The 14,024-nt window shown below is 26.6% G+C and overlaps 1 protein-coding gene across 2 annotated transcripts in view; it reads left to right on the top strand.

The window, feature by feature from the left end:
- LOC112690119 overlaps nt 1–14,024 on the top strand; it is a 28,734-nt gene that overhangs the window by 9,850 nt on the left and 4,860 nt on the right. For both annotated transcript variants that reach the window (XM_025564044.1, XM_025564045.1), the window contains exons 2-6: nt 9,887–11,394; nt 11,465–11,598; nt 12,284–12,474; nt 12,557–12,826; nt 13,087–13,172. In XM_025564044.1, coding sequence (XP_025419829.1) covers nt 9,895–11,394; nt 11,465–11,598; nt 12,284–12,474; nt 12,557–12,826; nt 13,087–13,151 — 2,160 coding nt within the window. In that variant the 5' untranslated portion in view covers nt 9,887–9,894 and the 3' untranslated portion in view covers nt 13,152–13,172. The remainder of the gene's footprint in view (nt 1–9,886; nt 11,395–11,464; nt 11,599–12,283; nt 12,475–12,556; nt 12,827–13,086; nt 13,173–14,024) is intronic.

Here is a 14,024-nt window from a genome sequence, read left to right as displayed (position 1 = left end):
AAAAAATGTACTATTCAAACGATAATAACTTTTTTTTTTTTTTTACTAACTAATAAGATATATGATATAGTTAATTTTTATTCAGTTTTTAAGATTTTTTTTTGACGTTCCGAAATAATTTTATTGACATTTTATGAAGAAAAGTTAAAAAAAAAGTTATTACATTTATTACAAAATTGAAAAATATTTCTATTTCAATTTCCTACACAGTTTATCATAATTCAACAAATATTGTATGTAAATTATTGTAATTATAATGAGTAATAATTTTTAATTAAAGCAATAACTACCGAGACTCTAACTTAATGAAAATAATTAATTTTTAAATTTTTATATTGTTTAGTTCTTCAATATAAATTTTGATGTGTTTTGATTTGATTAAAATAATATTTCTGTATTATACGTATAAAAGTTTCTAATGGTTTCTAATTTTTAATTTTTTATTACCTATTTTTGTTACACTTATAATAGTTATTTATCTTTATATATATTTTAATATTTTAATTTTTTTAAATAAAAATTTCAAGGAGTTAACAAATAAATTTATTAATACTTTGCTCTTTAATGGAAATAGTTTTCGGTCAATGTACATTGTATGTTTATTTTTATAGGTAATACGTTACAGCTAATAATATGCGTGTCATATTCATTACAACACAAACATAGGTTATAGAAGTTCATGGTATGTTATTGATTTGCATACGATTGGTACTTTATTAATGCAAATGTATTTGTTCAAAACTTGAAAAATAAAAATGACAAGTCTTTAAGCATTAAAAGTAAATTACGTTTCTTGTTTTCAACTGGTATTTTATTTGGTACTATAGAATTAGTATTTTGTGAAAATACAATGTTCATTTATTAATTTATAAGTTTTTATTTATATTTTATAATCATACATGTAATATAGTTTTACTCTCTAAAAATAAGGAAATTGTATTCGAAAATATATTTGTTTAGGTTAAGAATCTCCAACCATCTGTGGGCCGGTTCAGCCCGTCAAGCTTTTTAAACTAGCTCGCCAAATTTACTTTTTGTTAATATTATTCCATATCTGAAAAACGTGTACGTAAAATGATTTTAATATTTAGTTCCACTTATTTATGTGTATTTATTTATGTATTTATTTATATTTAGACGTTTTCAAAAATGAAATACATCATATCTAAGTATAGAAATAACTTAAGCCAGTGTATTGATTGGAACAACAATGTTTGGTGCAAAATGTCAAGACATTTTAAAATATAAGCAATTCAAAACTTTTCATTAAGTAACTTACTTGTATCTCAATAAAAAAAAAATTTGAATTATAAAAAAAATAAATATATTTCTAAAATCTATATAAATCGTATCTACTCATTAATTTCATTACCTATCTCTCTGTTCTAAAAACTGCTGGCTCGCGATACCAAAACGTATCTCAGATTTGGCCCACTGTTAAAAAGGTTGGATGGAAATTCTAATTAAACTATGCCATTGAATATTCCGCGCGTACTCTTCTTTTAGATTTAAAACAATGTGATGTATTTATTTTATATTGATTGAAGGTTTGTGAAGTGTTATATATTTTAATTCCATACTCGTAATGATTAATTATTATTATTTGTATTTCAATTTAAAATTCAGGTTTAATTCCTAATGAATTAGGAAATAAAGGAATACTTTTTTTCATAGAATATTGATTTTTTTTACTATCAATATCTCTATATTAATGCGTTTTCTATGTATTTCCTATTAAATTGCTAAATAAAAATATATTTATATTCTGTGACTTATGGAAGAATTACTTTACATTTGATTTTATAAACTATTTTGGATTACGTTGTAATTATTAGTATAATTATGATGATTAAATTAATTATTTCACTTGTTATAAAATTTATTATAATATTATTATTTTTTTAGAAATATTGTTTTTATTCTAGTTATACTCATAATTATAACTTCCATTTAATGGTTTGTTCTAAACACATATCATTGCCGAAATATTAATATGATCTTTTTCTTGATCAATTAACGAGTAAATACCAAAAAATTTTATTTTTCTATATATTTGAACTATTTATAATATAATTATTTTTAATTTTGTTGATTAATATTTCGTATGTGAAATTCATAGTTGAAAATAAGCATTACGTAATTTTATTGTACTATTTGAGTGTTAGTAAATAATTGATGTTCGCGAATTACTAAATATTTATTTTAATCTAATTACAATTTATTCATAATTTAAAATTTATTAAATAAATTAAGTCTTCTATAATAAAATACGTAGTCTAAAAGTATCTAAAGAGATTAGCTGTTTAGGTGTAAAGTAGTATGATTTAATGTATATAGGTAGTTCCATTATTTATTATTTATTTATTTATTTATTTTTATATGAAACTGATCTCGTTAAGTAAATTAATATTATTCCTATACGTTAATAAAGATTTTGTTGTTTTTACTATTTGTCTGGGTATTTTTTTTCTTACACATTAAAGTTATATATTGTTTAAAATGTTTAGCTCAGATTCAAAGATTTAACATAATTTTTATGTGCCTATTTTTATATAATTTGTTTGAAATTTGTGTTTTTTAAAATATATTACTTATAATTATTTTTATAGTAAAAGTATAAACACAACATTCAAGATTTTGAGTGGTGTAAAGTAGTACCTTGACTGTACAATAGTTAATTTTTTTGTTCATTTTTTCGGTACCTAAATAGTTTTTAATTATTTTAAGCAGTTTACTTCATAGATATAATATTAGGATCAAGTTGGTTTTTTAAATAGATAACTTTAAACCGTAAAGAAAAATTTAAAAAAAACTTTAATGAATGTTAATTTAATGTCTTGATATAATAAGTAAATTTATCTTATATGGCTTAGAATTGTTTTCTATTATTAAATTAAGTCCCGGCCCAGTTAATAACTTTTAAGGGTTTAAAGTTAAAATATGGCAAAACTGATTATCATAACAAATAATAATACATTTATTCTATTAATCTTAATTTGTGGTTTCATTTGGTTCTTATCAAATGAAACGAGTACCTACAATCTATTGAATTATGAATGTTTAAACCAGTGGTTTTCAATCTTTTTAACAATGCGGCACACTTCATCTCCAACACAATTTTCGCGGCACACCAATCCATATATTATGTGAACCATAATTTTATATATATATATGTACACTATTTACAGTCTATTCTATTAGAGGGTTATATATTGTGAAATATATTAATACATACCGATCGATCGAGACGGCTGCGATGGGCATACTTATAATAAATAATATTATATGTATCTAAGATTTATTCGATCAGTTTTCATCTCGAATATCAATAATAAGCTAGTAAATACATACTTAAAAAACAATTTATAGATTTATTGCGGCACATTTAAAGGGTGCTCGCGGCACACCGGTTGGGAACCACTGGTTAAAACCTTAGATTTTATAATAAGTATTTTTGGTTATTTTGTTTATTATTTACGTAGCAAGAGAATTTAAGTTACAGCATTAAGTTAGATAAGATTATTCAATACATGTATAATATTCTGTATTTCACCGACCTTCGCTCAGAATTGTTTTTTAAACGTGGTTATTCATCATCGTTTTAAAATGTTTAGTTACAATACAATAAGAAGGGACTTACACCTGTGACCTGTATTGTACTTGTATGCTTTTTGGTCATTTATATATAGATGATTTTAACATTATTTAAATAAATCATGAGGTTTATAATAAATTATGTTATCTAATGATAATTCTTCTTCGTATATTAAAGGCTATTAAGGCCCATTACACAAACTTGCTTCCATCTGTCCTACTTTTCTCCAACTCATACTCCAATCTCTGCTGAATTATTTTCCACTTTTTCAATCCACCTTTGTTTTGGTCTGCCAAGTGGTCTTTTCCCTGAGGTTTCCATTTTAAAAGGGCTTTCATAAAATTATTTGACCTCCATAATTGACTGGCCCATGTCATTCTCCTATATTTTAATGCTGCTACTATGTTTGGCTTTTTATATAACTATTGTATTTCTATATTACTTCTTTTTTCATATTGTTGGGTGATATTTTTAATTTTTGGCCTAAATATTCTTCTTTAAAATATTGTTACTTTGTCTTCGTCTCCTTTAGTTGTTAGCCATGTTTCACACGCATACAAAAGAACTGGTCTGATAATTATCTTGTATATTGTAATTTTTGATTTAATTTGTTTTGATTTGAGTATATTCGTTACTACATAATAGTATTTATTTGCTGCACTTGTTATTATTTTAATTTCATTTTGGTTTATGTGTATTGTAACGTCCTGGTATTTAAAATTACATATTATTTAAAATTTATAATTCTCAACTTCTAAATTTTCGCCATGATTTTTTCGCCTATATAATACCATATATTTGGTCTTTGCTATTTATTATTAATTCTTTGGGGCTTGTTTTTACTTCTTGACTATCTGATCCCAACATAATAATATCGTCTACGTACGCTAGTATTCCGCGTTGTCTTTTGTTATCTTCTAAGTTTAACCCACTATATTTGTTCTGAGTTTTTCTATCATTTCTAATGCCATAATAAACAGCACTGGAGATAGGGTATCTCTCTGTCAAAGTCCAGTCCTAACTTCAAATTTACCTAATATATGTTGATTGAATCGAACTTTACATCTGGTTTTATTCATACATAATTTGATCGTTTTCACTAGTTTAGCTGGTATCCCAAAGGTTATAAATACATCCAATAGGACTTCTCTATTAACTGAATCATTCGCCTGTTTATAGTCAATAAATACCAGATGCAAGACATTGTCGAATTCACAGGCGTAAACTGGGGGGGGGGGGCAAGAGGAAGCAATTGCCCCTCTGGAATAAATAAAGAAGGGCAGTGCCCCCTCTGATGTTTAACATACCTTGTTTTAAAATAAGTACAAAACAGCTGGTTATAGTTACTACTTTATAATTTTTTTTTAATTTTAATTTTCAATTTTCGCTTATCTAACATAATGTTAGAAAATGAATAATTTTGTATAATAATATGTAGGTAGTAAAGTGGCATTTAGCCGCGGACAGGGTTGGACTAGGCCATCGGGGCACCGGGGCATTTATTTATGGTATAATATTAAATTTGAAAATATTCAAATATACTTGTGTGTATATTGTTTTTTGAGTTATGAAGATACATTTTCAGTTAAACAATAATTTGATTAGGTACCTACCTACTTATAAAGTTCCACTGAGGTCGTTCGAAATTATTTTGCGCGGGCAGAGCTATAGAGCTAGTCCAACCCTGGCCGCGGATACCCTTTTTGTTGGATATGTAATTATATGTTCCCTCCCCCCAATATATTTCCAAGTTACGCCCATGGTCGAATTCATAATGCTTTTCAACTAACTGTTTAATAGTGAAAATGTGATCTATAGTAGATTTATCACTCATAAAACTACATTGGTAGTCTCCAATGATATTTTTTTGTGTAAGGTTTTATTATATTTAGTACGAGACCTGATAATACTTGTACATTGTATACAGCTGCGATATTCCTCAGTAATTTTGGTAGCTTGATATATCTCCTTTTTTATATATTGGACAAATTATTGCTAGTTGTAATTCTTTGGTATTTCCTCTTTATGCCACACATCTCTGATTAATGTCACTACTTCTCTTATTAATTCTTCACCACCATATTTTATGAATTCTGCAGGCTAAGCCATCTTTACCGGGTGATTTATTGTTTTTAAGTGTGTTTATAGTTATTCTAATTCCCTCTTTCGTTGGTTCTATGTCTTCAGGTTCTGCTGTATTGTACTCAATTTGAGTATGGTCTTGGTTTGGTGCGTTTGTGGGTTGAGAAATTCCTCAAAAATTTTCCCAAATTGTTTTATAATTTCTTCTCCTGTTACAAGTGCTTCGTTTTCATCTTTCACTATCTTTGTTCCCGTTTTTAATTATTTTTTTTTTGTTTGAAGAAGAGTCTCGGGTTTGTCCTATTATTTTCAATCTGTTTTATTCTTTCTTTTCCATGACTGGGCAAGTTAACGGTTTTTTTAACTCGTTAAGTTAAGTTAATATAAAAAAAGTAAGTTATGTTAAAATTTAATTAATGTATTTTTAATAACTTCGTTAAGTTAAAAATTAATGGATAAAAAAATTAAATTAATTAAAAATGTATTTATTTTCGAATCTGTAACCAAAACCAATAAAATGAATGACAAATTTGGAATTTGTGGCAAGCTCATGTGGCCAACCATGTAGTATGCTGAGCAGTATTTACTGAGGATTTAAGATGGGCAGTTGACGATTTATCCAACTCTATCCCACCCATTAATGAAGGGGGGAGTTAAAATAATATAAATGCACAAACTATACAAGCCTTACTATCAGCTGCTACACATCTGACATCAGTTGGGATAAGTATCCTGGTATCAATATGAAGATATAAACACTATCAGCATAATAAGAGACAATATCATCTTTATTCGTAGATAGAGTATTTGTTGAGCTATTGGCACTGAATGGATCTAAAATCCATAAGAAACCATCTCTTGGGTCTTGATTTGAAGGGAAATACTCTTCAAATTTAAGCGACAATATTATTATATTATTATAATATTGTAATCTTCATTATTCTTGTTCACCCCGCTCATGAACTCCATAAAGGTGCTGAAAATTTCAAAACAGTTGTTTTCAATTCTTGTGATCCACAGCTTAAATTTTTTCTTTTGCCCTTCTATTTTACTGTAACTGTGAAATATGGTTTTCTGTGTTCCTTGAAGAGACAGTTTTAGCTCATTCAAAAGTTGAAATATGTCTGCAAGATAACATAATTTTATGTTCCAATCTATATCTCTGAAATACTGAACCAGGTCACAATTTTTGCTTGATAAAAATATTATTATTTCTTTTCCAAGTTCTCACAGTCTTTTTAATATCCGACCTCTCGAAAGCCAGCGAACTTCCGCATGCAATAATAGCGTTCTATATGTGGATCCCATTTCATCACAAAACATTGTAAACAGTCCTGAATTAAGAGAGCTGGACTTAATAAAATTTACCGCTTTGACAGCTGTTGTTAGTACTTGATTAAACTCGACACTCATTCTTTTACTTGTTAGTATTTCTCGGTGTATCATACAACGTGTGCTTTGTATATTTGGAGCGACTTGTTTCATTTTTGCGACTAGTCCTGCATGCCTACCAGTCATATTAGCCGTGCCATCGGTACAAGTTAAGATACAGTCTGACATCTTTAAATCTGTACTTAAGAAACAATTGGACAATACAGAAAAAATTTCAGCGCCAGTTGTATGTTTCTTCAGTTCCAAGCAGTTCAAAAATTCTTCTTTGATTTCTTTTTCGTCCCAGTCCATATACCGAATATAAATAAGTAGCTTTAGCAGTGCTTTATCAGTAATGTCAGTCGACTCATCTAATTGAAGAGCATAGAGCTTTGACCTTTTTATTTTTCTTATAAGTTGCTGATGAACATCATCGCTCATCATAGTTATGCCATTTGAAACTGTATCATTAGAAAGAGTCATTGTTTTTATTTTTTTAGCAGCTTTATCTCCAAAAAATGTTAGGTTGGTATCGACCATACAAGGCATAATTAAGTCTTCTCCTATGGTAACATTTTTTTTTAATTTTGCAATGCGAAGTGGTATCAAAAATGACGCTTTAAGGGCTAACTCATTTTCAGTTCCAGTATTTCGAATTAGTGTCTTCTGAGCTTTCAATTCACTTTCTTTTCTTTAAAAAAAATCGATTGACTTACCCTTATACTGCTAGTGTTTTGTTTCCAAATGTCTGAAAAGTTTTGCTGGAGCCATAGAACTATTAGTTAACATTTCTGAGCAAATAACGCATCGAGGGCAATCATCTTTATATGTAAATCCGATTGCTAGGTATGAGGGATCGTATTTACGAATTTTCGGTTTCTTCTGTTTTGGTTCCAACGAAGATGTGACATAACTCGTTGATGGCGTTAGTTCCTCAGTAGTAGTAATTACACTAGTATTTGGATTTTTTAAAAAGAAATCCAACTTCTTTTGTTTACTCATATTTTAATAAATTGCCACACTCAACTGACGACGAACAACGGTTAACGGACGACTACGTACTGAAGTGCAATATTGGTATATTATATAATAATATACGATAACATGCGGTCATAAATAATTATTCGATACTGTCATGTCTTCGTCGTTACCCTTATTGTCATCATTAAAACTCATTAAAAAAAAAATGAACTGTAATTGACTCTTATATAACAATATAATAATATCTTATAGTTTATACAATATTGTGCACGTCTAACGGGTTTTCCCACTAGCTACCTCTAGAATTCGAGCTTTTTTCTATTTTTAATATTTTCATAAAAGCACAGTACAGCACTTTCGTGGAACTCTAGGGTTCCGCGGAACACAAGTTAAGAAACACTAGTATATAGCATACACAAACGCATAACAACATAACAAAATAACGTGTTTCTCGGGATGTGTGGCGTGTGCGTGTCACTAGGTATAATCAGTTATGGTTTACAAGAAAACTAATTAAGTACACGAACGCGAAGTCGCGACGACTTCATAATATGATTACTATTATAATATTATTATTACCTAAACGTATATCAATTTATATGTTTAATGTCCTTTTTCACTATTATTATGAAAATGATATTCATATAATTTTAATTGTATAAAATATACAAATATATAGTAATACCCAATATCATATAACTCGTATTCATAATGTGTATTGTGTATAGACGTATAGTACTAAATACTAAATAGTGAATAGTATATAGTATATAGTATATACTGTATGTATATTGTAATATTGTATAGACATCAACATTCAACATCAATAAACACAAATTTATTACTTTAAAAAAAATAATAGTTATAGTTAGGTACTTAGTTATTATTACATGCGGGTGGGTACCTTTTACCTGGATACAGGTTATCTACCTATTACCTATATATATATATATTATATTGTGTAGGTATATAATATCAAACAACCGGTATTAATTATACATTTTCTCATTTAATTGTTATGACATTATTATTTCTCAAGCCAACAATGAAAAAAAAATCAATGGTTTATTTAAAATTTTAAATATAATTTAATTTTAAGAAATATAAATATATATATAAAATTAACTTGAAGTTAACACGTTAAATATGTTTAAAATTTAACTTATTATGTTAAAAGTTAGTTTCAAAAAAAAAGTAACGAGTTATTTAACTTAGTTAATATTAACTCAACGTTTTAACTTAATTTTAATTTTTAACTCGTTAATGCCCAGCCTTGTTCTTTTCCCCATAATCGTTTATCACTTCTTATTATATGCTTAGCTTCTTTAAGTTTTTAGGCAAAATTTCTATTGTTTTTTGTGTTTGGGCTTGTAAGTATCAATGATCTCGCTTTATCCCTTTCTTTTATTGCATATTGATACTTATTGTTAAACCATTTACATTTTTTACTTTTTTCTATTTTTCTACGTTTTTCATTATTTTTTATGTTATAGGTAATAAGATGAAGTTAAGAATCAAGTTTTTCTTTTAGTAATATTTATTATTTATTTATTATTTATATTTTATGTTTTTAATCTTCAATAATTGGTTTTAATGTATAATAATAATTTTAATATTAATATTATTTTTGAAAATATTTAACTAATGTTTTTCCTAATTGTTTTACACAAATGGCAAAGAATTTTTTGTTTTATATTATTATGATTAGATAGAAGGTAACAATTGGCGTAGGTACTAAAAAAAAAAAAAAAAAATAATTCTAATAAGATTTTCGCCGAAAATCATATTAGAATAAAAACTTTTATGTATAGGCACAAATTGCAAATTTTGTTTTATTTATTTAAATTATATTTGTAGGAAAGAAAATGGAAAAACAAAATAATTCGTTAAGTAATAATGTAGAAGTTATTTGGAGTAGAAATAGTAGTACAAGCGGTTCGAAATCATTACCACTCATCAAAGGGATTAATATTAATGAGAGTGCTATTAAAGTTAAAAAGTTAGCTAAATCTTATAATTTTTCACGTGACATTGGTAATAATGAACATAGCGTAGAACATGCTCATAAACATGTAAAAAGAAGTTTATTTCAAGAAAAAAAAAAAATAAATAAAAATGTAAAAATAAATTACAAATCATCTGAAAAATTGAAGTTATCATGTCCAAAATCTCCAATATTTCCATTAAATCGAAAAAAATTAATGATAAATCAAGATCTTAATTCGAAAAAGTGTTTATTCCAAATTAATGATGTAAAAACTGAGAAATTATTGACATCGCAATCGGCTTGTGATAAATCGAATGGTATATCTCCTCATATTGAAAATAAAATCGATTCTCTCAAAAAAAATTTGCTTTGTCCGAATTCTTCAGATTTGATATTATCAAATCAAAAACGATTCACAAATTTAGACAGTAAAAATGATTTTATAGATAAAAAATGTAATATGAAAAATAAATGTATACTACAAGCTGATATGTTCGTTGATACAAAGGTCATTGAAAAATCAGAAGAATTAAATGTTCACCTAAATCTAAAGAATACGAATATGCATAACGTGGATTCAGAAGACATTATTGAATCGTCTGAAGTTATTAATCTTCCTTGTAAAGAAAAAAAGAAAAAAGAAAAACATTGTTATATTAAAAATACCAAAATAAAGAACTGTAAAAATGGGAGTGAAACTAGTGAAATAAAATGTTTTAATAAACAAAATGACTTAAAATTACAAAGCCATGGTGTTAAAAGAATTCCACAAAAAGTAAAAACTAACAAAAATGAATTTAAGAATACAATTAATTTTGATTCTTTAGATTTTTTAAAGGCAGAGAATCTATTGAAATCTCCTATATTTGATTTCGGAAGAAAAAATACTCGAAGTGAATCTAAACATATAGAGCCACAAAAAAATCTAGATATAACAGATAATGTTAAGTTCCATTTGGGAAATCGCTTAGTTCCTGCATCTGTGAACTCCAAAAAATTTGTTGAGAAGATATTCGAAAAACAATTTAGAACGGATGAATCTTCTTATAAAGAAAGTGATTTGAATGTGGATCAAGATAAATGTAAAATATTTACACATTCATCTGAAATAAGAGTAATTCCTGCCACTCCAGAACACTATGCAGTTCATGTGGGCAGACCCGCAATCGAATATTCTCCAGAAATCGTTTTAAATTCGAAAGTTCCATTGATTGAAGTTGATCAGTCTCCTAAGACACCACAAAGAAAAATAAATCATGTACTCATTCAGTCTGTTCAAACTCCTTCTCGTAAAGAGTGTGTTGTACAATTACCAGGTTTATTTGAACCAGTAACTTCTCCAACCCAGCCATTCATCGATTTAGAACAACAATTTAAAGTGTGTATTAGGAAGTAATGCTATTAAATTATGAAGATAAGAAACTATTTAAATTATATTTATTTTTCAGATTGATACTATGGAATCGCCCAGTGCTGATTCTGAGTATGAAAATGTTTTTGAAACGGAAGTATGTATGAACAAATCAAACAATAGTCCGTCTCCCAATCGTTTTGATTCTGCTAAAAAACGTAGAAAAATTGGGTTAGTTTCATTATTTTTATATAATTCTTAGTGAAAATTATATTTTTGGTCATTGTAAATAAAATTGTAGGAATTAAAAATCATTAACTATCAAATAGTTGATAGTTCTGCATTTATTTTACTACAGTAGAATTGTTAATTATTTTCACTGAATATGAATATTATTTTCATATTAAAATTGATCCATTTTAATTTTAATTATGTATTAAATATATCATTAATCAGCACCAGCGAAAGAGCAGGGTAGAAAAGGCAGCTGTCTAGGGTCCTATCATTTTAGGGCTTTTTCCCTAAAATGTTTTTTTGTAATCCTATTATTTTGTTTTAAATTAAATAACAAGTCCCCCTTGTCATGAGTATGGTATTTTAATCTTATAATATCTTATAATATTATATTTTTAGGTACTTACATTGTAGTATAAATAGTATAACAATAATAAATTAATAAACAATAATATATTGTTGATGATTTTTTTCAATTTTTTCATAAGTTATGTAAACAGACAAATATTTTATACGAGTAACAGAGCATCCAAGAAAATTTTTTTTGGTTTAACGAAAATAAATTCTAGGGCCCCATGAAACTAAACTTTCCGTTGGCGCTGTATGTAATTGAGCATATATTATTAAATTATCAAAGAAATATTTTATCTTAAAAAAAAAAATTATTAATATTTTATTATAGTAAAGATGGATTGCGAGGAAAATTTCGAGATCTTATCAATCGTAAAAAATCTGAAGCTTGTATTCGAGAGTACGAGAAAAACTTATCTAAAAGTTATCAACCAAAAGAATGTGAAACTGCTTTGTTAAATATAATTGAAGCATGGAAAGAATTTAGAAGTTTTGTTTTACTTTGCTACTATATCAACTCTGGTAAAGGATTTGAAAATAATTACATTTATAACCATTAAATCAGTTGTGTATTAATCATGTTTATTTTTATAATATTTTACAGAAAAAAAAGTTCAAAAAGTGTTAGTTACTTTAGAAAACTGTCCCAAAAATGTAACCAAAAATAGTATAATACGAATTTATTCTCCTTGGTCAACCATTAAATCTGAAAAAATTGAAGTACTACTGTTCATTGGTGTCATTCATGCTGAAGTAATTGAATTTTCTGAATCTACAATGCTGCTTGAACCTAAAGCACTATTCACAAATTTCAAGGGATTACTAACAAATGTATTTCGAAATGAAGTTGTATGGGAATGTAATTGTTCTGAAGGTATAATACTACAACTGTTAAATAATTTATAATATTTTTATTAAAAATTATTAATACTGAAACCACCACACCATACTTTTTAGTGTTTATAAAACTAATAACTAGCCTATAATAACTAACCTTATAATAATTTATATGATTAATCATTTTCGTATTCTAACATCATCTACTATTTTACACTTAAAAATATCTTGAAAATATCGTATATCATAACATATAAATGTATGATTTATTTAAGTAAAATATTTTTTGTTTTTTAGAGAATGCTTGTCAATGTCTTGGAGAACTGAGTACTTTTAACTATTTAAAATACATGATTTCTTAATATGATTTAAAAAACTGAAAGGTAATCAATTATTCTCAATATTTTCATAATATAATATCTATAGTTATAGTTATAATTAAAATCAAATGTTAATGAATTAGACATATTTATAGACTTAATTTGCTATTATTTAAATTTATATTTAATTTTTACCGTTGTTTTTATATTATTTGTATCCATTTGAAGAGTTGCTTAGAAGACTGTAAAATTGAAATACTTATGATATTTTGTTTATTATAAAGTAAAATTCTAATTTGTTGTTTTTTTATAAATAATTTTGATTTGTTGAAAAAATAATAAATATTTAATTAATTTAATATAAGGATTGTAGATATGCAATACCATTCACATATTTGAAATGTTTATATCTATATTTTTTCCGTGTATGTTTTAATATCCAAATTTATTGAAAATGTTTTTTAAATATTACATGTACGACGTGTGATAAAAAAAATACAGCGATTTTTTTTTATTAATTTAAATAAACAAATAATATTCAGATATTAATCTCCTTCAAAGTATTCACGGCCCGATGTTTTACATTTGTTTCATATCTCCTACCACATTTTTTCAACAATTTTGGAAGTCTTCAACTTAAAGTTGTTTGAGTTAATTCACCGTATTTTTTTTTATTGCTTTATTATCATCAAATCTTTTTCCTTTGAGATCAGTTTTAATTTTTGGAAAAAAAAATCACAATGGGATTGCTTCAATGAGTAAGGGAGGTGAGGTAAAACTGGAATTTGCTTATCAGCTAACTCAAGGATTGATAAGGCAGAATGAGCAGGTGCGTTGTCGTGCTGTAACAACCACGATCAATTTTGGTACTTATCTGAATGTTTTTTTCGGATTTTTTCTCGCAATGTAATTAAA

This window comes from Sipha flava, unplaced genomic scaffold, assembly GCF_003268045.1.
Source record: "Sipha flava isolate LNK unplaced genomic scaffold, YSA_version1 48_pilon_pilon, whole genome shotgun sequence".
Taxonomy (NCBI): Eukaryota; Metazoa; Arthropoda; class Insecta; order Hemiptera; family Aphididae; genus Sipha; species Sipha flava.
This window is presented reverse-complemented; position numbering and strand designations above follow the sequence as displayed.